This window comes from Sinocyclocheilus grahami, unplaced genomic scaffold, assembly GCF_001515645.1.
Source record: "Sinocyclocheilus grahami isolate Dianchi unplaced genomic scaffold, SAMN03320097.WGS_v1.1 scaffold29.1, whole genome shotgun sequence".
NCBI lineage: Eukaryota > Metazoa > Chordata > Actinopteri > Cypriniformes > Cyprinidae > Sinocyclocheilus > Sinocyclocheilus grahami.
This window is the reverse complement of record NW_015505208.1, coordinates 628,723-644,566: the sequence shown is the minus strand read 5'-3', so window position 1 is coordinate 644,566 and position 15,844 is coordinate 628,723. Positions and strand designations below refer to the sequence as shown.

Sequence of the window (15,844 nt, the reverse complement as noted above, 5' to 3'; positions counted from 1 at the left end):
CATGCCTGTGTGTTGTTTTTCTATAAATATACATATACTTTATTTTTTCCCAAAGAAATGAAATATTAGGCCTTTCTTGAAGGGGCATTTATTAGTTGCCTGGCATATCTGATAGAAAGTCTGAATTATATTTTGGAATTTCACTGGAATTCCAATTAGCCTTGATCCTGGACTAAACCTGCAGGTTATAGATAACTTGACTTTTCCCGAAAAATACCCCTATTAATTACAACTCTCAGGATCCTATTTATTGCCAGTCTACTCCAGGGGTGTTGTTTTATTTGTTGATTTACTTTAAAGATCATTTGGTGTTAAAGGGTTTAGGATAAATCAAAACTACTTTGTTTGCACCAAAAATGCTCACCAACATTATAATGTCCAAGTCACAGCATTCACCAAAATGTATTTACTGTAATGCAACCTCTTAGGGAAGAAAGCAACAGTATTTTACAAAGTTGATTGTTAGGCCGCGGTCAAATCTTGTGCACTTTGTCAAAATGGTCATTTTACCAAAAGAGTATGCATTGCTACCCAAAAAGTATTAAAATGCTAATCCATAGAAACTCAGATAATAGAAAGACATACTTTTACTGTTGGTACACTTCATTCAGAACACTTTGTTGAAGATAATGCATATTTTCCCAAATACAACAATATGTAAACAACCCATCACATTCCTCACAATCTTGTGAGAGCCTTTGCTCAGGACCCTCAAACACAAAAACAAACAAGGGTCCATGAATGACTATTTTCTCTCTTCTGCTTTACTCAGTTTATTTTATTAGTATATGTAGTCTTGTTTGAAATACTCAGGAAGAATTTCTTTACCTCAGAAATGATAAATAAATAATGTATGTAATCTTAGGTTCTTAGTAGTAAGCATTGAGGTTGGAGGTGAGCAACAGACCTAACACAGACCTGTATACACACTGCATCTGTGCTGTTACCTCTTAGGTGAAACTTGAAAATGCTACAAAGACAAACAATGAATGTAATTCAGGTATTTCAGAGAATATCTGATGCCATAAATCCATGTTTTTAACTCTCTATGAAAACATTTTCCCTTATCCTTACCCTTTATTTTTGATGTAGATTTTGGTGGAGTGATGATTGTCTTCATGAAGTGTTATTGTAGATGGCAAACAAGACGTTTGATTTTGTTGGACAAACTGTTTTCAGAAACCAAGGTACAAAGCATATATCAGTGCCCTTTTAAAACAACCAATGTAAGAACTTGAGGAGCAAAAAAGAAACAACCCAAAGATCAGAATGAGAATGTTTATATATATATATATATATATATATATATATATATATATATATATATATGCATATATATATATATGTGCATATATAATTGGCAGCTAATCATGTCTAATCATAAATTGTGTTATACCATCATGTGTAATGTATAAAAATTGTTAACGCTCATCATGTAGACAATCCAGATGGAGCAGACTCTACCAATGTTTAAAATGTTCATCTGGAGTGATTAGATGTCTTCAAATCACCACTGCTGAAGAAACTGAGATTATTACGTTTATTTATAATGTCTGTAGATTGGCTTTTGTGGATTGTTGAATTTTGATCAACTGTGATGTAACAGCCGCTGATCACTCCTTTACCCCCAGCACACCCCATGCTCTTAGCACAATGGTTTGTCCCCTTGGTTGCTGGCCCTGTACAGCCATGTGGTGAGCTGATTTCCCATCCCCCGTTCCTTTATCTTACACATTGCCTTTTGGAGAAGCCATATTCTGACTGATGTCTAGTAACCCTATAGCACTGTTCGGCTCTTCAAGTACAGCTGGTGGCTTCACTCATGCCACACAGGTCAATCAGAATGACCCCAGGAGCACATATTGATCAGTCCTGAAGAGGCAAAAACCTACAGAACCTGACAGACTCAGGGACATCCAACATGCACAAATACATCATCTTGTGTAGAAAAATTCAGCACCAATTTCCCTTCATTCAAACTGAGATACGCCATTTTTATTAAGATATCAGAGGCAAAAACAGATATTTAGCTGATTTCAAAACAGGAACACAAAGATACTGAGCAGTTTAACAGTTTGTCCAACAACATTGTCATAATTAGTTGTTTTGAATCTATTAGTACAGTAACTTTGTTCTTGGATCTTGTTCTTGTACATTATCTGTAACCATTTCTACCTCATTTTTGCAGCATATTGTACATGAAAATATTTATTTCATGTCATTTTTTGATGTCTGTTATAAAAATGATAATGTTCTTGAACTGTAATGGTCTACCTCAGAAAAGACTGTATTTTAAGAAAAAAAAAAGTATAACACAATATTAAAGAGAATATGTTGAAAAACTTTAATGGCTCATCTTCCCGTACATGTCAAGTGGTAGAATGCCTTCACTTTACATGCACATGATTTCAAAATATCAGTGAGATTATCAAGTGATGTATTAAAACTAAGTTTTGTGGAATATTGAAGGTCATGTGGCTATTCTACAATCTCAGAAAAATGCTGTCACTGAGACACTACCTTTTCAAACGGACACTTTTGTACCTTTTAGATACCAATACAGACCCTTTAGTTACAAAAGGGAACCTTTTGAAAAGGTACTACCCAAGTGACAGCTTTTGTACCTTTTTTTCTGAGTGCGCACATATAAAAAATAAGTTAATATTATAGCTTCCACATAAAACAGTTAGAGCTGGATAGTTCAACAAATGAAAAGGATATTTTTTCATAGTTTAGTACTTTGTTGCTTAATTTCAATCAACGTTTAACATTTAAACACTGCTCAGTGATCAGGAGTGGCTTCAGGGTGGAGTGTCAAATAAAGGTGCTCTGTGGTCAAGGGTTCAATATAGTACAAAAAGAAAAGCTAGATAATTTATCTTATGGCTGCATGAAATAATGTCCATACAGATATGATGGGAATTGACTTAATTACTTACGTTTGATTGCAACCGTTGTCTTAAACTATAGGACATGCATCAAAATATTGACCCTCAACATAACCCTCATTTAGTCCAATGTATTTTTATAGTATGGAGATTAATATCATATTTAATGTAAAGTACTGATGGATGCTGATGATTAAGTCTCTGATTAAGATGAATAATGCAGGGTTATACACAGTCCTTGCCCTCCAGTCCCTATCTAAAGGATAATTAATCTCCAGCTACCAGTAGAATAAAATAACATCCTTCAATTCATACATTCAATAACACACTCACCTTGTGGTGGCACTAAGGGTTAATAATATGAACTTGACGGTCAATAATTACCTTTCCACTGAAACTAAATCTTCTGTATCTTCTGTGAATAAGGCTGTGGACTTATTATGATGTAATTTTTTGAACAGCTCATTGAATATCTAAATACACTGCTTTTTATTTACTTTCACTTTTAAATTAAATAATGTTTTTAGTGTTAAAAAATTGTAGATCTCAGTAGATAGACTGATATCAGTTTCATGAGTTATAATTACACAACAGTTTGTTTACATAATGTTAATTAGCACCAAAATTTCATTCACTAAGAATTGGATAATTGGATAAGGATTGGAGTGTTATTTTTTTCCAGCTCTACCTCTATTTGGTTATCCAGTGACATGCTTGTATTTCACATATTAATGGGCAATTCTGGATGTTCCTAATTATATTTTTACTTAGTTTAAACAAAAAAAAAAAAAAAGTGTATGTTTTGTGTCCTGTTGAGGATTTACTTGAAATTTTATTTGAGCAAGCAAAAATTCCTCATCAATCCCCATATCTCTTCCACCATAACCCTCACCATAGCAACCATCCATGCTGGTGCACTCTGAGTGATGTGACCTGATCAGCTTGAATTCGACCTCTCTGACTCCAGAGCTAGAGCAGAATCTAAATTACAGAGTGATAAAGTGTTCAGATTCAGCGTTAAGGAAAAGCTTAAAATGTCTACTGTTAAGTTTAGCATGTAAAAAACTGTTAAGATAGCAAATAAACACATTAATATGTGCTAATACACAAAGGTGCATGTGTAATATAAAAACAATAAAAATAATATAATACTTAATATGAATACCTCAGTGTGTAACGTAAAATCCCTCAGTTGCACCTACATAACTAGTCTGTCAATTTACACCTTTCATAAGACCTTCCCAACAATTTCTCAAATGATATTCATGATTATTGCTAAATTTATTCTGTATTTTAGTGGAACATATGTGGCTGTGAGCATCAAGAGTCTGAAAGATGAAAGCTGTAGATAGAATATAAAAGTTGTAAAAATAATTGCAAAGAATATTGCATTCCCTTAAGTATATTATAATCCATCAAAGTTTTATATAATGTTCTATTATTATATTTAGTTTAGTATTAATATACAGTATATATTATAAAAATATACACAATACACACACACATATTCAAGTTACAGTTCTATAATGAATATGGGCTTAAAGTGCATACTCTGAGCTTTAATTTGAGGGTATTCTCATCCAAATTGGAGGAAAGTTTAAGGAATTACAGCTCTTTAATAAACGCCCCCCTTTTTCAAGGGACCATAAGTAATTGGACAACTGACTCAAAAGCTGTTTCATGGACAGGCGTGGGCTATTCTTTCATTATTTATTACATCAATTAAGCAAGTAAAAGGTCTGGATTTTATTCTAAGTGTGCCATTTGCATTTTGAAGCTGTTGTTCTGAACCCACATCATGTAGTCAAAGGATCAATCCATACAAGTGAAACAGACAATTGTTAGGCTTCAAAAACAAAACAAATCCATCAGAGAGACAGCAGGAACATTAGGAGTGGCCAAATCAACTGTTTGGTACATTCTGAGAAAAAAAGAACACACTGGTGAGCTCAGCAACATAAAAAGCAATGGACACCCACGGAGGACAACAGTGGTGGATGATTGGAGGATCCTCTCCATGGTAAAGAAAAACCCTTTCACAACATCCAGCCAAGAGAAGAACACTCTCCAGGAGGCAGGCGTGTCACTGTCAAAGTCTACAATCAAGAGAAGACTTCACGAGAGCAAGTACAGAGGGTTCACCATAAGGTGCAAACAAGGCCAGATTAGACTTTGCCTAAAAACATCTAAAAAAGCCAGAATACTTCTGGAAAGCATTTTTTGACAGCTGAAATTTTTTGTCATCAACTTGTACCAGAATGACGGGAAGCAAAAGGGTATGGAGAAGGCTTGGAACAAAGCATACAACATCATCTGTGAAACATGGTGGAGCAGTGTGATGGCATGGGCATGCATGGCTTCCAGTGGCACTGGGTTACTGGTGTTTATTGATGACGTGACAGAAGACAGAAGCAGCCGGAAGAATTCTGAAGTGTACAGGGATATACTGTCTGCCCAGGGCGGCACTTCATAGTACAAATGGACGATGACCCAATGCATACAGCAAAAGCAAAATATTACATCTAAGAGTGGTCTTGGCATATGAAAAAGAATGAGTGTTTTTAAAGGTCAAATAATTTTGCTTGTGGTCCTAAAAAATGACAGGATTTTTTTTCTGAAAAATGCAAATGCAGAAGCATTTTGAATTGGTCATGTCTTCTGCAGTCAGTCTCTGTGATTTGAGCTTTGATATATTCATATATTTGAGCCTTTTAAGAGCATATTATGCTTTAAGGTCCCCACAAAAAGCATTACATGCATTACATCCAATTCAAATCTATTTTGTTCTACTTTTAAATGGAATTTGTCCTCCATTTTTTCACATAAAGGCAGAAATGTTTGTGACGCAAACCAGAGAGTTCACATGCAGTGCAGCAAGTTTTCCCATAGCTCAGTCTCTGCCTACACCTCTGTTCATAACTGCTCGTGTCTTACTCTCCTTTGTCCTGTCTAGCCTTGATACTGACAAGGTTGACATCAGAGGAGATCCCAGACACAGGGTGAGTTAAGGCTGCCAGCTGGTAGCAATCAAGTCTATTTAGGAGTCAGGGACACATGGACCCCCAGGGCCAAAACCGTAACTAGCCCAACCCTTAGCTCTAACTCCCCCAAAACCCTCTAGTTACCCAGTTCAGCTGTATTGATTCCAGATGTGCTGCCATCGGTGCTACTCGGCACTAGGCCTTTACCTAAGAGGACACCAAAATAATGACAAGCTGTGACCGAGGGAAGAAAAATGCAGAATAAACAAACAAGAGGTGAGTCCACCAACAATTTGCTGATTTTTGCCTTCCTTTTAAAATATGAATCAGTGTATTTATAATTTTGCTATATATATTTATATTTATATATATATATAAAAACAAGTATCACTACTAACTCAATATTTACTATGACTTTTCCACAATAAACTCATAATTTGCTGCTTATTACTAGTTAGTAAGGTAGTTGTTAAGTTTAGGTATGGGTTACGATTAAGGGATCTAAAATAGGGACGTGCAGAATAAGGCATTAATATGTGCTGTAAGTACTAATAAACAGCAAATAAACAGCAGATATGCTAGTAACATGCATGCTAATAAAGCAACTAGTTAACAGGGAGAATTGGCCACTAAAGTGTTACCCAAAAAAAAAATCAGATATTCTATCAGTTTTTATGCCATCAATTTTTAAGTTGAAATTGGCTCACAAAAATATAAACCATCATTCATGCATTCATGTTTTTGAACAATTTCTGATAATGTCTTATAAAGTTTTTTTGTAAACTTTCCATAGGCCTATGTTTATTTTCACAGTTGTTACTTTTCAAAACAGCTGCAAATGGGTTGTTGCGATAGAAATTAAACACTTTGCACAACTATTATGGGATTTTTATTGATAACATTTGCTACTTCAGAATTCCATTTCGGGTCTGTCAAACTCTATCAGCGGGAGACTGATCAAGTCAACTCTGACTTTGTTTAAATTAAGGCTGGACATGAAAACAACCCCTGAAGCTCATACAGCATTCTCAACAGCCCTCAGAAAGGCCAAATGTATCATGACCTGTCAGGAAATGGACTTTGATATGAGGAATGCCTGAAGCTTGAAACAAACTTCACTGCATGAACATGGACCACATGGGACGAGTTTGATTTCATCTAATCTTTAAAACTTGTAAATTTGGAATTATTTTACATTTACTATCTTTCATTTTTGACCGTTTAGTTTGATTGCATAACTTAAACTTAACGTGACCAACACAGCTCGCTTTTCACATAGTGACCCATTGCCCTCTAGTGGTAGCACAAAATAATGTTTTTTTTGGGGAGGAGTAAAAATCTTGTTTTATTAATGTTCTATACGCCTACACTATCCTATAGTCATTTCTGAGATATCAGCGAACAAAAGAAAATGTTATTTTGAGTGTGAGATTAGAAATAATTCTATATAGTCGTACTAATGACTATGCAATTTCCTGACTTCAATATTTCCTGATGTAAACGATGATCTGCTGCCAGATCCACTTCAAATCAAGCAAACTAGACTGATAAAATTAGCGACTTTCTTCACAAAACAATAATCGTGAGTACGCCAAACTGCTTATTTCTATTATTCTAGAGAAAGGAGCAGAAAACCTGTAAGCAACTTGTACATACAAAGTAGCTTATAAACCGCAGACAAGGCAACACCTCACGAGATTCCAATGTTCATGAATGATTCAGAATGCGGTATATTGTTACATACATTCATTGTTGAATTTGCCTGTTTTAAAGTCGTAAACATTCTTTCTTTTTTTTTATTCAATGAAAAAAATGGAACATATTGGATTCTTAATTCTTTGTAGTGAAACACTGCTGAACTGCCGGCTTTTTGTTTTAGTGCATTAAATATAAAATATCTCCTCCGTTTTTTTTTATGAAAACGCAAAAGAAATCTATCTTATTTGAGAAAACGGAAACCTCTTTCGAAACTTCTTACTGGAAATCAAGCGTTTCGAGCAGAAATGGCGTTGTTTCCCCGCCTACAAGTGACGTTTTGTCTTGATAAATAGAAAGTTATGTTCTCTTATGAACAAGCATGATGCACAAAATGTTGTCTTGCTAGCTCTCTAGATTTTGATACGCAACCAACGAGAATTTGTAGGCCTAGATATATTAATCTGCGTTGTGCTCATTGGCGGTGATCCCACAGTTGAATTTGTCCTTCTGTAGTTATCACTGCTTCACTGATTTTCAGCACAATTTCCGTAGCGCTGCCTTGTTCATTAAATATATTAAGTACAACAATTTAATATCTGACCATTTTAATACGTTTTCCTTGTAATTATGATTTTTTTATTATTATTTTCAGTTGAGTTAGAATTCATAGTGTGAATAGTAGGCCTATATTTGTCATTTATAATACCTATATTTACAATATATTCGTTGTTGGTCAATTATTTATTCCTAGGTGAATAGGCTAAGCAATATGAATTTAATAAAAAATATTCAGGCTCACAAAAGTAAGACGAAAAATGCTAAAGCAGGAAGACAATTAAAAAAAACGAAGATACTTACAAAAGTGTAAAGATACTCCCTTTATTCATGAAGATAACATTCTGAACATACTAAAATAAATAAGCATATTCTGGCACACATAAAACTGGATTTAAAAACGATGACATAGCTAATGTTCTGTGTATATACAAATAATATATATAGCCTATATTTGTAATAATGTCCAGCCGGATAAAGCTTCTTATTCACCTGGTAGAAGAGCTGCATCAGGGTGGCCAGTAGGCAGCAGCTCCAGTGTCAGAGTGAAAGTAGGTGGATAGAAAGAAAAAAAACAACAAACGCACACGGAAGGCGCTGGCTTATATCTCTTTACGCGTGAGCTGGGGTCGAAATCAGGTAAATTATATTCTAACTGCTTTGTATTTTTGCTATATAAACTTCGGACGGTGAGTTTATCGCGACCTGAATTTGTTTATCGCTTAATGTTGTTGTAAGGAGGAAACATGAGTTTTGTAAAAGCCTACTTTCCTCTACTGTAACTGTTGCACGAAAATTCGCAGTCGTGCGAAGCGAACGAGCAAAAACAGGCTAAAAAGCCATCAAAGAGCTCTCTTACGAATAAAAATCTCACTTTATAATCATTTAATCTCAGTATGATTGTGAAGTCGGTTTAGCTAGGCCATTATATATACTAGCCTACTTAAACGACACCAAAATGGCATGACCATATTTTTGCCTGGATACTCCATGACAAAATACGCGAGGGACATTGCCTTCATGTGAATTCACATATTCAACAAGTTTCCTGTATTTGACTCTACTGGAAATAGCAATAAAGGAAGGCCTACTTATATGGCTAAAACGTAGCGGACTTCCATATGATTGTGCTAAATGTCACGTAATATATATGTTTTAGTTTGATAGTGGAAAATACTTAAGTGTTTAGCACAAGCGCCTACACGAATTCACGCCCTACTTTCTGTTCCCCATTGGCTGTTTGGGGCATTGGTGTGTTACGCTTTTTTGTGTGTGTGCACTAGAGAGTGGTCTGTTCTTTGTAAACCCTCCTCACTGTTGTTGTAACGTTGCTTGTGTCAGCTTCAGACTTTAGGATGTAACACCCTCATGCTGTTATTTGTCATAAATATTGTATGAATACTAATGGTTGGCTTTGCTGTGGCCTTTTGAAATGCACTAAAAGGCTTAGTGAAGTGTTTATTTCTGTGCAAAGTGGATTAGTTGAAGTAAATCAATCTATCTATCTATATGTCAATCATTTGTTTCATGCTATTTGTCAATGGGTAGTTTTTGACATGGATGTGGTTCAATTGATTAATTGCAATGATTCAGTCAATAATAAAGGTTAATGTAAAGTTGAATTAGGAAACAGTGATTGTATGCACACTTCTGTGCAAAAAAATAAAAATAAAATAAATAGTATTCCCTATTGTATTCTAAAGAAATAATGAATGCTTTCTCAGTTTTTAGGTTGTTTGCTTACATCCTTTGTGTTATTATTAGTCACAGCATTTCAAGTAGTATCAACAGTAAGTAGATGAGTGTAAAACTCTATGAGTTTGTTCATTTCTGTTTATTTGTTCATTTCTGCAGTATGACATGATCATTATGAATGCAGTCATCCATTCAATGAAAAAAGATCAAATAAAGTGGATGAGTGGTAAAGTGGTCCAAGAGTCAGGTGCCAACTGCTGTCTAAGTTTCAGTGTGAGGCAGGTTTGATGTTGAGAGATTGCTTTCTGTTTTCCATCACAGAGAATTAACTTTATAGGAAAGAAAATACACAAATCAAACATCAGAGATTTCAATGTCAACAGATTTCTCCTAACCCAAATGATCAGAGCTATCTCTTCCATATTTATTTTAGATGCTTACTGTACAGTTGTCCCATTTGTATTTTAATTTCTTAAATTTCTGTTTTTATTTCTTTCAGTATATTTTAGGACATCTAAGACCATGATGATACCTTAACAAGACAGGACTATGAAAGAGCAGTCTTTGCAATAATTAAGGCCAATTCACACTAGATTACAATCCATAACACTGTAGACATTCCAAGACCTGACAAACACTAATTCAGCATGTTTAATTGGTGAAAACAAGCTCTGACAAATGCCAACAGAGACTGACAGGCGTGACACACTGATCAGACAAAATGGTGTGAATGGACCTTTAAACAAAATGTTTGAAATAAAATGTCTTCTCTGCAAATACATAAAGCATTACATAGAGCATTGATCTATAAAGTCCACCTGCAGTCACTAATTTTATCCCTTAAAACGTATCTTTAATAATAAAAATGACTTATTTTAAAAGTTTGGCTTAACTATGTTATCAAACAGCTAATAATTTATTGATAATGTTATACAAACCATGTTCCTGTTTTCCATCTGAGACAGCTAATGATATGAAATGCCCCATCTTGCAAGTTGATGGGATTGGGTACATGTTTGAGGGCTGTTTCAAAACACATTTTTGAGACTGTAGAGATTTTTGAGACAATGCACTTTTAAGGAGAAAATGCCCAGCAGTGGTCGATGAATTTGCACATGGTTTGTCTTTAAGCATATTAAAAATACAAGACAAACATTTAAACTTGATTTTCAACAGAGGGGGTCTTTAAATAAGATCCAGAGAATATGACCTTGTTTTGCAGCCCTTTAGCGCATAAGGATCAGCGCAGTGCTGGAAAAATTTTTTATTTAATGCAATAAAATGCAAAGAGATAATAAACATGAGCAAAATATTTTGGTAACACTTTAATTAAAGCCTTTATGTATAATGCATTATAAGGTATTCATTATGTGTGTTGTAATGCATTATATCCATTCATAAATAATTATAACCAAATTTATTTTACCATAAGTTAGCATAATCCATGCATTAAAACTTATAAAACTTATATAATGCTTTTTTGGTAAGGCTTTAGGTAAAGTGTTACCAATAAGTCTTTTTTATGTTAGAGAGAGAGCATATCATATTTATAAATGCCAAAAACTAAGAGGTAAAGAGTGAACACATCTGCATTAGTAGTACCATCAATGTTCATATATATATATATATATATGAACATTAATGGAACTACTAATGCAGATATATATATATATATATATATATATATATATATATATATATATATATATATATATATACACACACACACACACATAGATGTATTTTACACACATAGAAACAAACAAAATTAAAATATATTATATATTATATACCCAAGTATGCCATACCAATAAAGCAATATGAATTTAATTTAATTGAACTGAATTGAATTGAGATAAACAGTTCAAGTTCTTCAGATAATGACGAGTTGTTAGAAAATATACCTCTGACCTTTTGTCAATGACCTGCTGTGTTGAAGCGATAAAAAAAGCAATGCTATAGGACTCATTTATATCGCTATATAACTATTTAGAGGCCATAAAACCCTTCCATGAATATGCCATCCTATTTAATCAAGATCCTCTTATATTTTATTTGGGTTGTTCTACACCGTAGAAAGTGAAAACCTGATTTCTACATGATTTAATCCATAACATTTTGTTTGTATAAATCGATGCATTTAGGTTGATTTAGTGATGTTAAATAATATTTTACACTTGAAGTAAACCAGTTAATTTAGATGTTACTATTTTTTTTATCAGTGTGCCTGCTACAGAAATAAGCACTGTTTTTTTTTTTTTTTACCAGACCTGTTTTTCCTGCACAGCTTCCAGTGTTCGTACAGTAGCAATCTAACACACCTGATCAACACAGTGGTCAAGTTTAACTGGCTGTTGTCACTTATCTGATACATGTCGTTAATGTATAAAGCATGGTCTTGAATTTCCATGATTCATCTGTTAGTCCTGTATGTTAGTGTAACATGACGTATTTCCCTTGAATGATTTATCTTCAGATATTATGTCGGCACATAGGTGTGGTCTTTTTCACCTACGCTGCTCCAATCCCTTTGTTAAAAATAAGTACCGGTATACCTTTACAAGTACATTAGTAGGCATGGTGCAGATTAGCCAGAAAAAAAATGAGGAAATATTATTTGGAACAGAGGGATTTACAAATGCAGGATGAGTCATGAGCTTTAGATTCACACTAATTAGTTATCTAGTAATCATTTTAAAAAGTTTTATTGGGAATTGTCTTATCTTTGATAATATAAAGTACTTTAAATACTCTATGATTACGCCCTATGATTTTACAGTGAATGTGTAGATTGAAACTAGTAATTAATATGTTGTAGTTTACTATAGAAACCTTTGCTCACTTGTACAATGTACTGGCTAAACTACATATTTTGAAGCTGGTTATTGAACCTTGACAGGTCTTGGAGAGTGAGTGTAGGTGGTTATTAAAAATCTTTATTAGAATGACATGGTTTTACACTCCAGTTTTCCTGGCTCAAGTGTAGTTCCTATGAAAAAACATCCTGTTTTTCTGCTAAATCGATATTTGATTACCGTATAAAATAGAAAAGTACAAATTGTCTATTTAGATGGTTACTACTGAAGTTATCTCCTTAGTTGTATGTTTTCTTATATAGTTTAAAGGAATTGTTTACAAAAGAAGATATTTTAAAAATCTTTTTGTACATATAATGGAAGTTCAAAGTTGTCTGGAAGTGTGCTTGTTGGCAACTCTACTAGACAGAACTGGAATCTGTCATCAACTAGAATCATAACAGTGGGATCTCATTTGTGTTGAAGGTATTTGTATGTAAAGTGCATTTGATTTTTTTATTTTTATTGCATTGCTTTTATTGTATTTATCATACATGAAATTAAATATGTTTGACGCCATCACATTTATTTTACACAGTTAACATAATTACCTAACTTGACGTTATAACTGGGTTTATGTTTCTTAACAGAAGGTTTTCAATTTAAGATCCTGAAAATTAACATTTTATGTTTCACTGTCTATTCAAACATACAGAAATATATGTGTACACCTTACATACAAATAAAAATAATTCAGTTCCATTACAAACCATTAAAGAAATGAAATGGTCAGCAGCATTATCATATTAAATATGTTCTACTTTGTTACAATGCAGCATAAAGCTAAATTATAAAATTACAAACTATGTAAGTAAACATGTTATATTAATGATGGTTGGGTTGCCAGGCTGTTGTTTTGTCAAGTGTGTTGTGGTATACAGTGTCTTCTGTCCCCTTATGTTGGTGAGAGATAAGGCAGGCATACTGTCTTTTCTCCCTTGTCCAAACAAAAGTCTGAACATTAATAACAAACCCTGCTCTCTCCCCAATGCATCTGCCTGTGGTCTTTGCACCAAATAAAAAAAGCCCCTATTAAGCCTGAAATACAATATGGTATAAAAGGTTGGGCTTTTCTTCACTTATTTTATCCAGCCGTCAGATGCTATTTATGAATCAGCTTCTATAAATGTCATTCATTTTGCATTGAAGAATTCAGTGTTTCAATTCAGTTTGTTCAGAATAAGGAACTTGTTATAAACTCAATGTTTAGTTGTTTTTATATAAAGATTGTGTATTGTGTTTTGTCCTAAATACATGCATGGATAGTTTTCTAGCCTGTATGATAGGTAAACCTAGCAACAGCAATATTCAATGTCCCACTTTAAAGGTGTTAAACCATGGATAAGTAGGGCATTAGTGCGGATTAGTGTGTCATCATCTGTGTGTCATTACAGAATTGTCTGATTAATAGCTCAATGTGGTATTTCAGAATTAAAGGGACATTTTACCCAAAAATAGAAATGTTATAATAGTTTTTTCACCCTCATGAGTGATGAAACATGAAACACAACATATTTTTCAGAAAGAAGCACCATTAAATATTGAATTCCTTCTGAAGATAGACAGGTGAAATTATTTGCTCACAACTTGAGAAAAAATGATTCTGATTTATGATGATAAGTGCTTAACCAAAACCATTTTTTTTATTCTTGAATCTTGACTGATATGGTCACTTTTTACTGATGTTGTATGGACAACAGCTATTGTTTAGCAAACAGTAACATTACATGGTTGAGTAATCTTTTTCAGTTAACAACTCTGAAGAATTCCAGTTCCAAAGAACTGAAAATGTAGTTTTTCCAGTGCAGTGGTAATGTTGTGATTTTTTTTTTTACAGTTGCAGTGCTTGCATACTATGGCGCTGTGGGCGCAAATGACCCCGCAGTTACAGTACCTGCCAACTCAGACACTGAATGAACTCTACCCGGACACATTCCCTCTGGACGTCAGGCACTATCTGGCCAGCTGGATAGAGGAACAGAGATGGTATGACATCACTGTTACAAATTAAATGGATGCTTTTTATGTTGTATTAAGATTAACACAGTATTGTTTATCCTAAGTTTGCACTGAACTGACACCTACAGTAGTACCGTGAATACAAAATCACAGGCAGTGTAGAAATGCTTTGTTCACAGCTAGCCAGGATTAATTTATTCCATAAAGAAAGTGTCTGAAAATTAGAGAAGTGAGTAGTATTAGGACTGAAGATAATGACTGAAAAGTAGTTTGACCAATAGCATGCAGGCATTGTACATAATCAACAAATCATGGTGTGTGAGAAGGTGGAATCTACAGAGAACGGTCAAGCAATGCAAGTATGGGTACATATAATGGGAAGACTGTAGAGAGCACCGCAATAGGAAAACAAAGCCAAAATCAGGACATTTTAGGCAATTTATAAATCCTATCCAGGACATGTCCGGGAAAAAGAGGATGTAGTAATCCCTATATGGTGGCATCCATAAGGTGACCCACTCTGATATTAAACATGTCAAAAGTTCATTTCTTATAATGGTTTTTCATTAAGATCAAATGACTGAGTGCACATTTAATATGTACTGGTGACTGAGTAAAACAAATGAAATAGAAACATGAGCGACTATTGTCTAAGGCATACAATTTAGGGTAGTTCACTGCTTAGGAATTTCCTGTGACAGGGAACTGAATCATTCTTATAATGAGAATTGGGATGACGGTTGGAGAACAGCACAGGACAAGCTAGATTTGAAAGGCTTTGTTCCATGTCAGTTTGCGACATTTACTAAGGATGATTCTATGCAGCAGGGCTTTAAAAATGTCATGCCTGTGTAATGTTTTATTTAGGGAGAACTTTGATGTGGACAACATGGAGCAGAAGCCTCAGGCCCGAAGGCTGTTGGATCAGATGGTGCATTTGCTGCAGGAGGTGGCCCAACACAACCCTAACGTGGTGGAGAGGGTCAAGCTTCAACATATCAGCCGGAACTTGGTGTGCATAACAAATATTCCTAACCTTCATGATTTCTGCTGGCTTAAAGCTACTGGGTCATTCCGTGTCAAATCAACCAAATTTCAAAAAAATCCCCAGCTCAAATTTCTGATTTTGCTACTATTGTTTCTGAAGAAAGACAGACATTTATAGTGATGAAAGCCAAAATATTAAATGTCATGGATAAATATTTACTGAGTA

At 34.3% G+C, this 15,844-nt stretch overlaps 1 protein-coding gene across 5 annotated transcripts in view; it reads left to right on the top strand.

The window, feature by feature from the left end:
- The first annotated feature begins 8,625 nt into the window (after positions 1 to 8,625).
- Positions 8,626 to 15,844, top strand: part of stat6 (signal transducer and activator of transcription 6, interleukin-4 induced) — a 42,028-nt gene continuing 34,809 nt past the window's right edge. For 3 of the 5 annotated variants that reach the window (XM_016256475.1, XM_016256448.1, XM_016256481.1), the window contains exons 1-3: positions 8,626 to 8,761; positions 14,510 to 14,658; positions 15,499 to 15,643. In XM_016256475.1, coding sequence (XP_016111961.1) covers positions 14,528 to 14,658; positions 15,499 to 15,643 — 276 coding nt within the window. In that variant the 5' untranslated portion in view covers positions 8,626 to 8,761; positions 14,510 to 14,527. The remainder of the gene's footprint in view (positions 8,762 to 14,509; positions 14,659 to 15,498; positions 15,644 to 15,844) is intronic. The other 2 variants (XM_016256454.1, XM_016256461.1) reach the window with 2 other exon arrangements.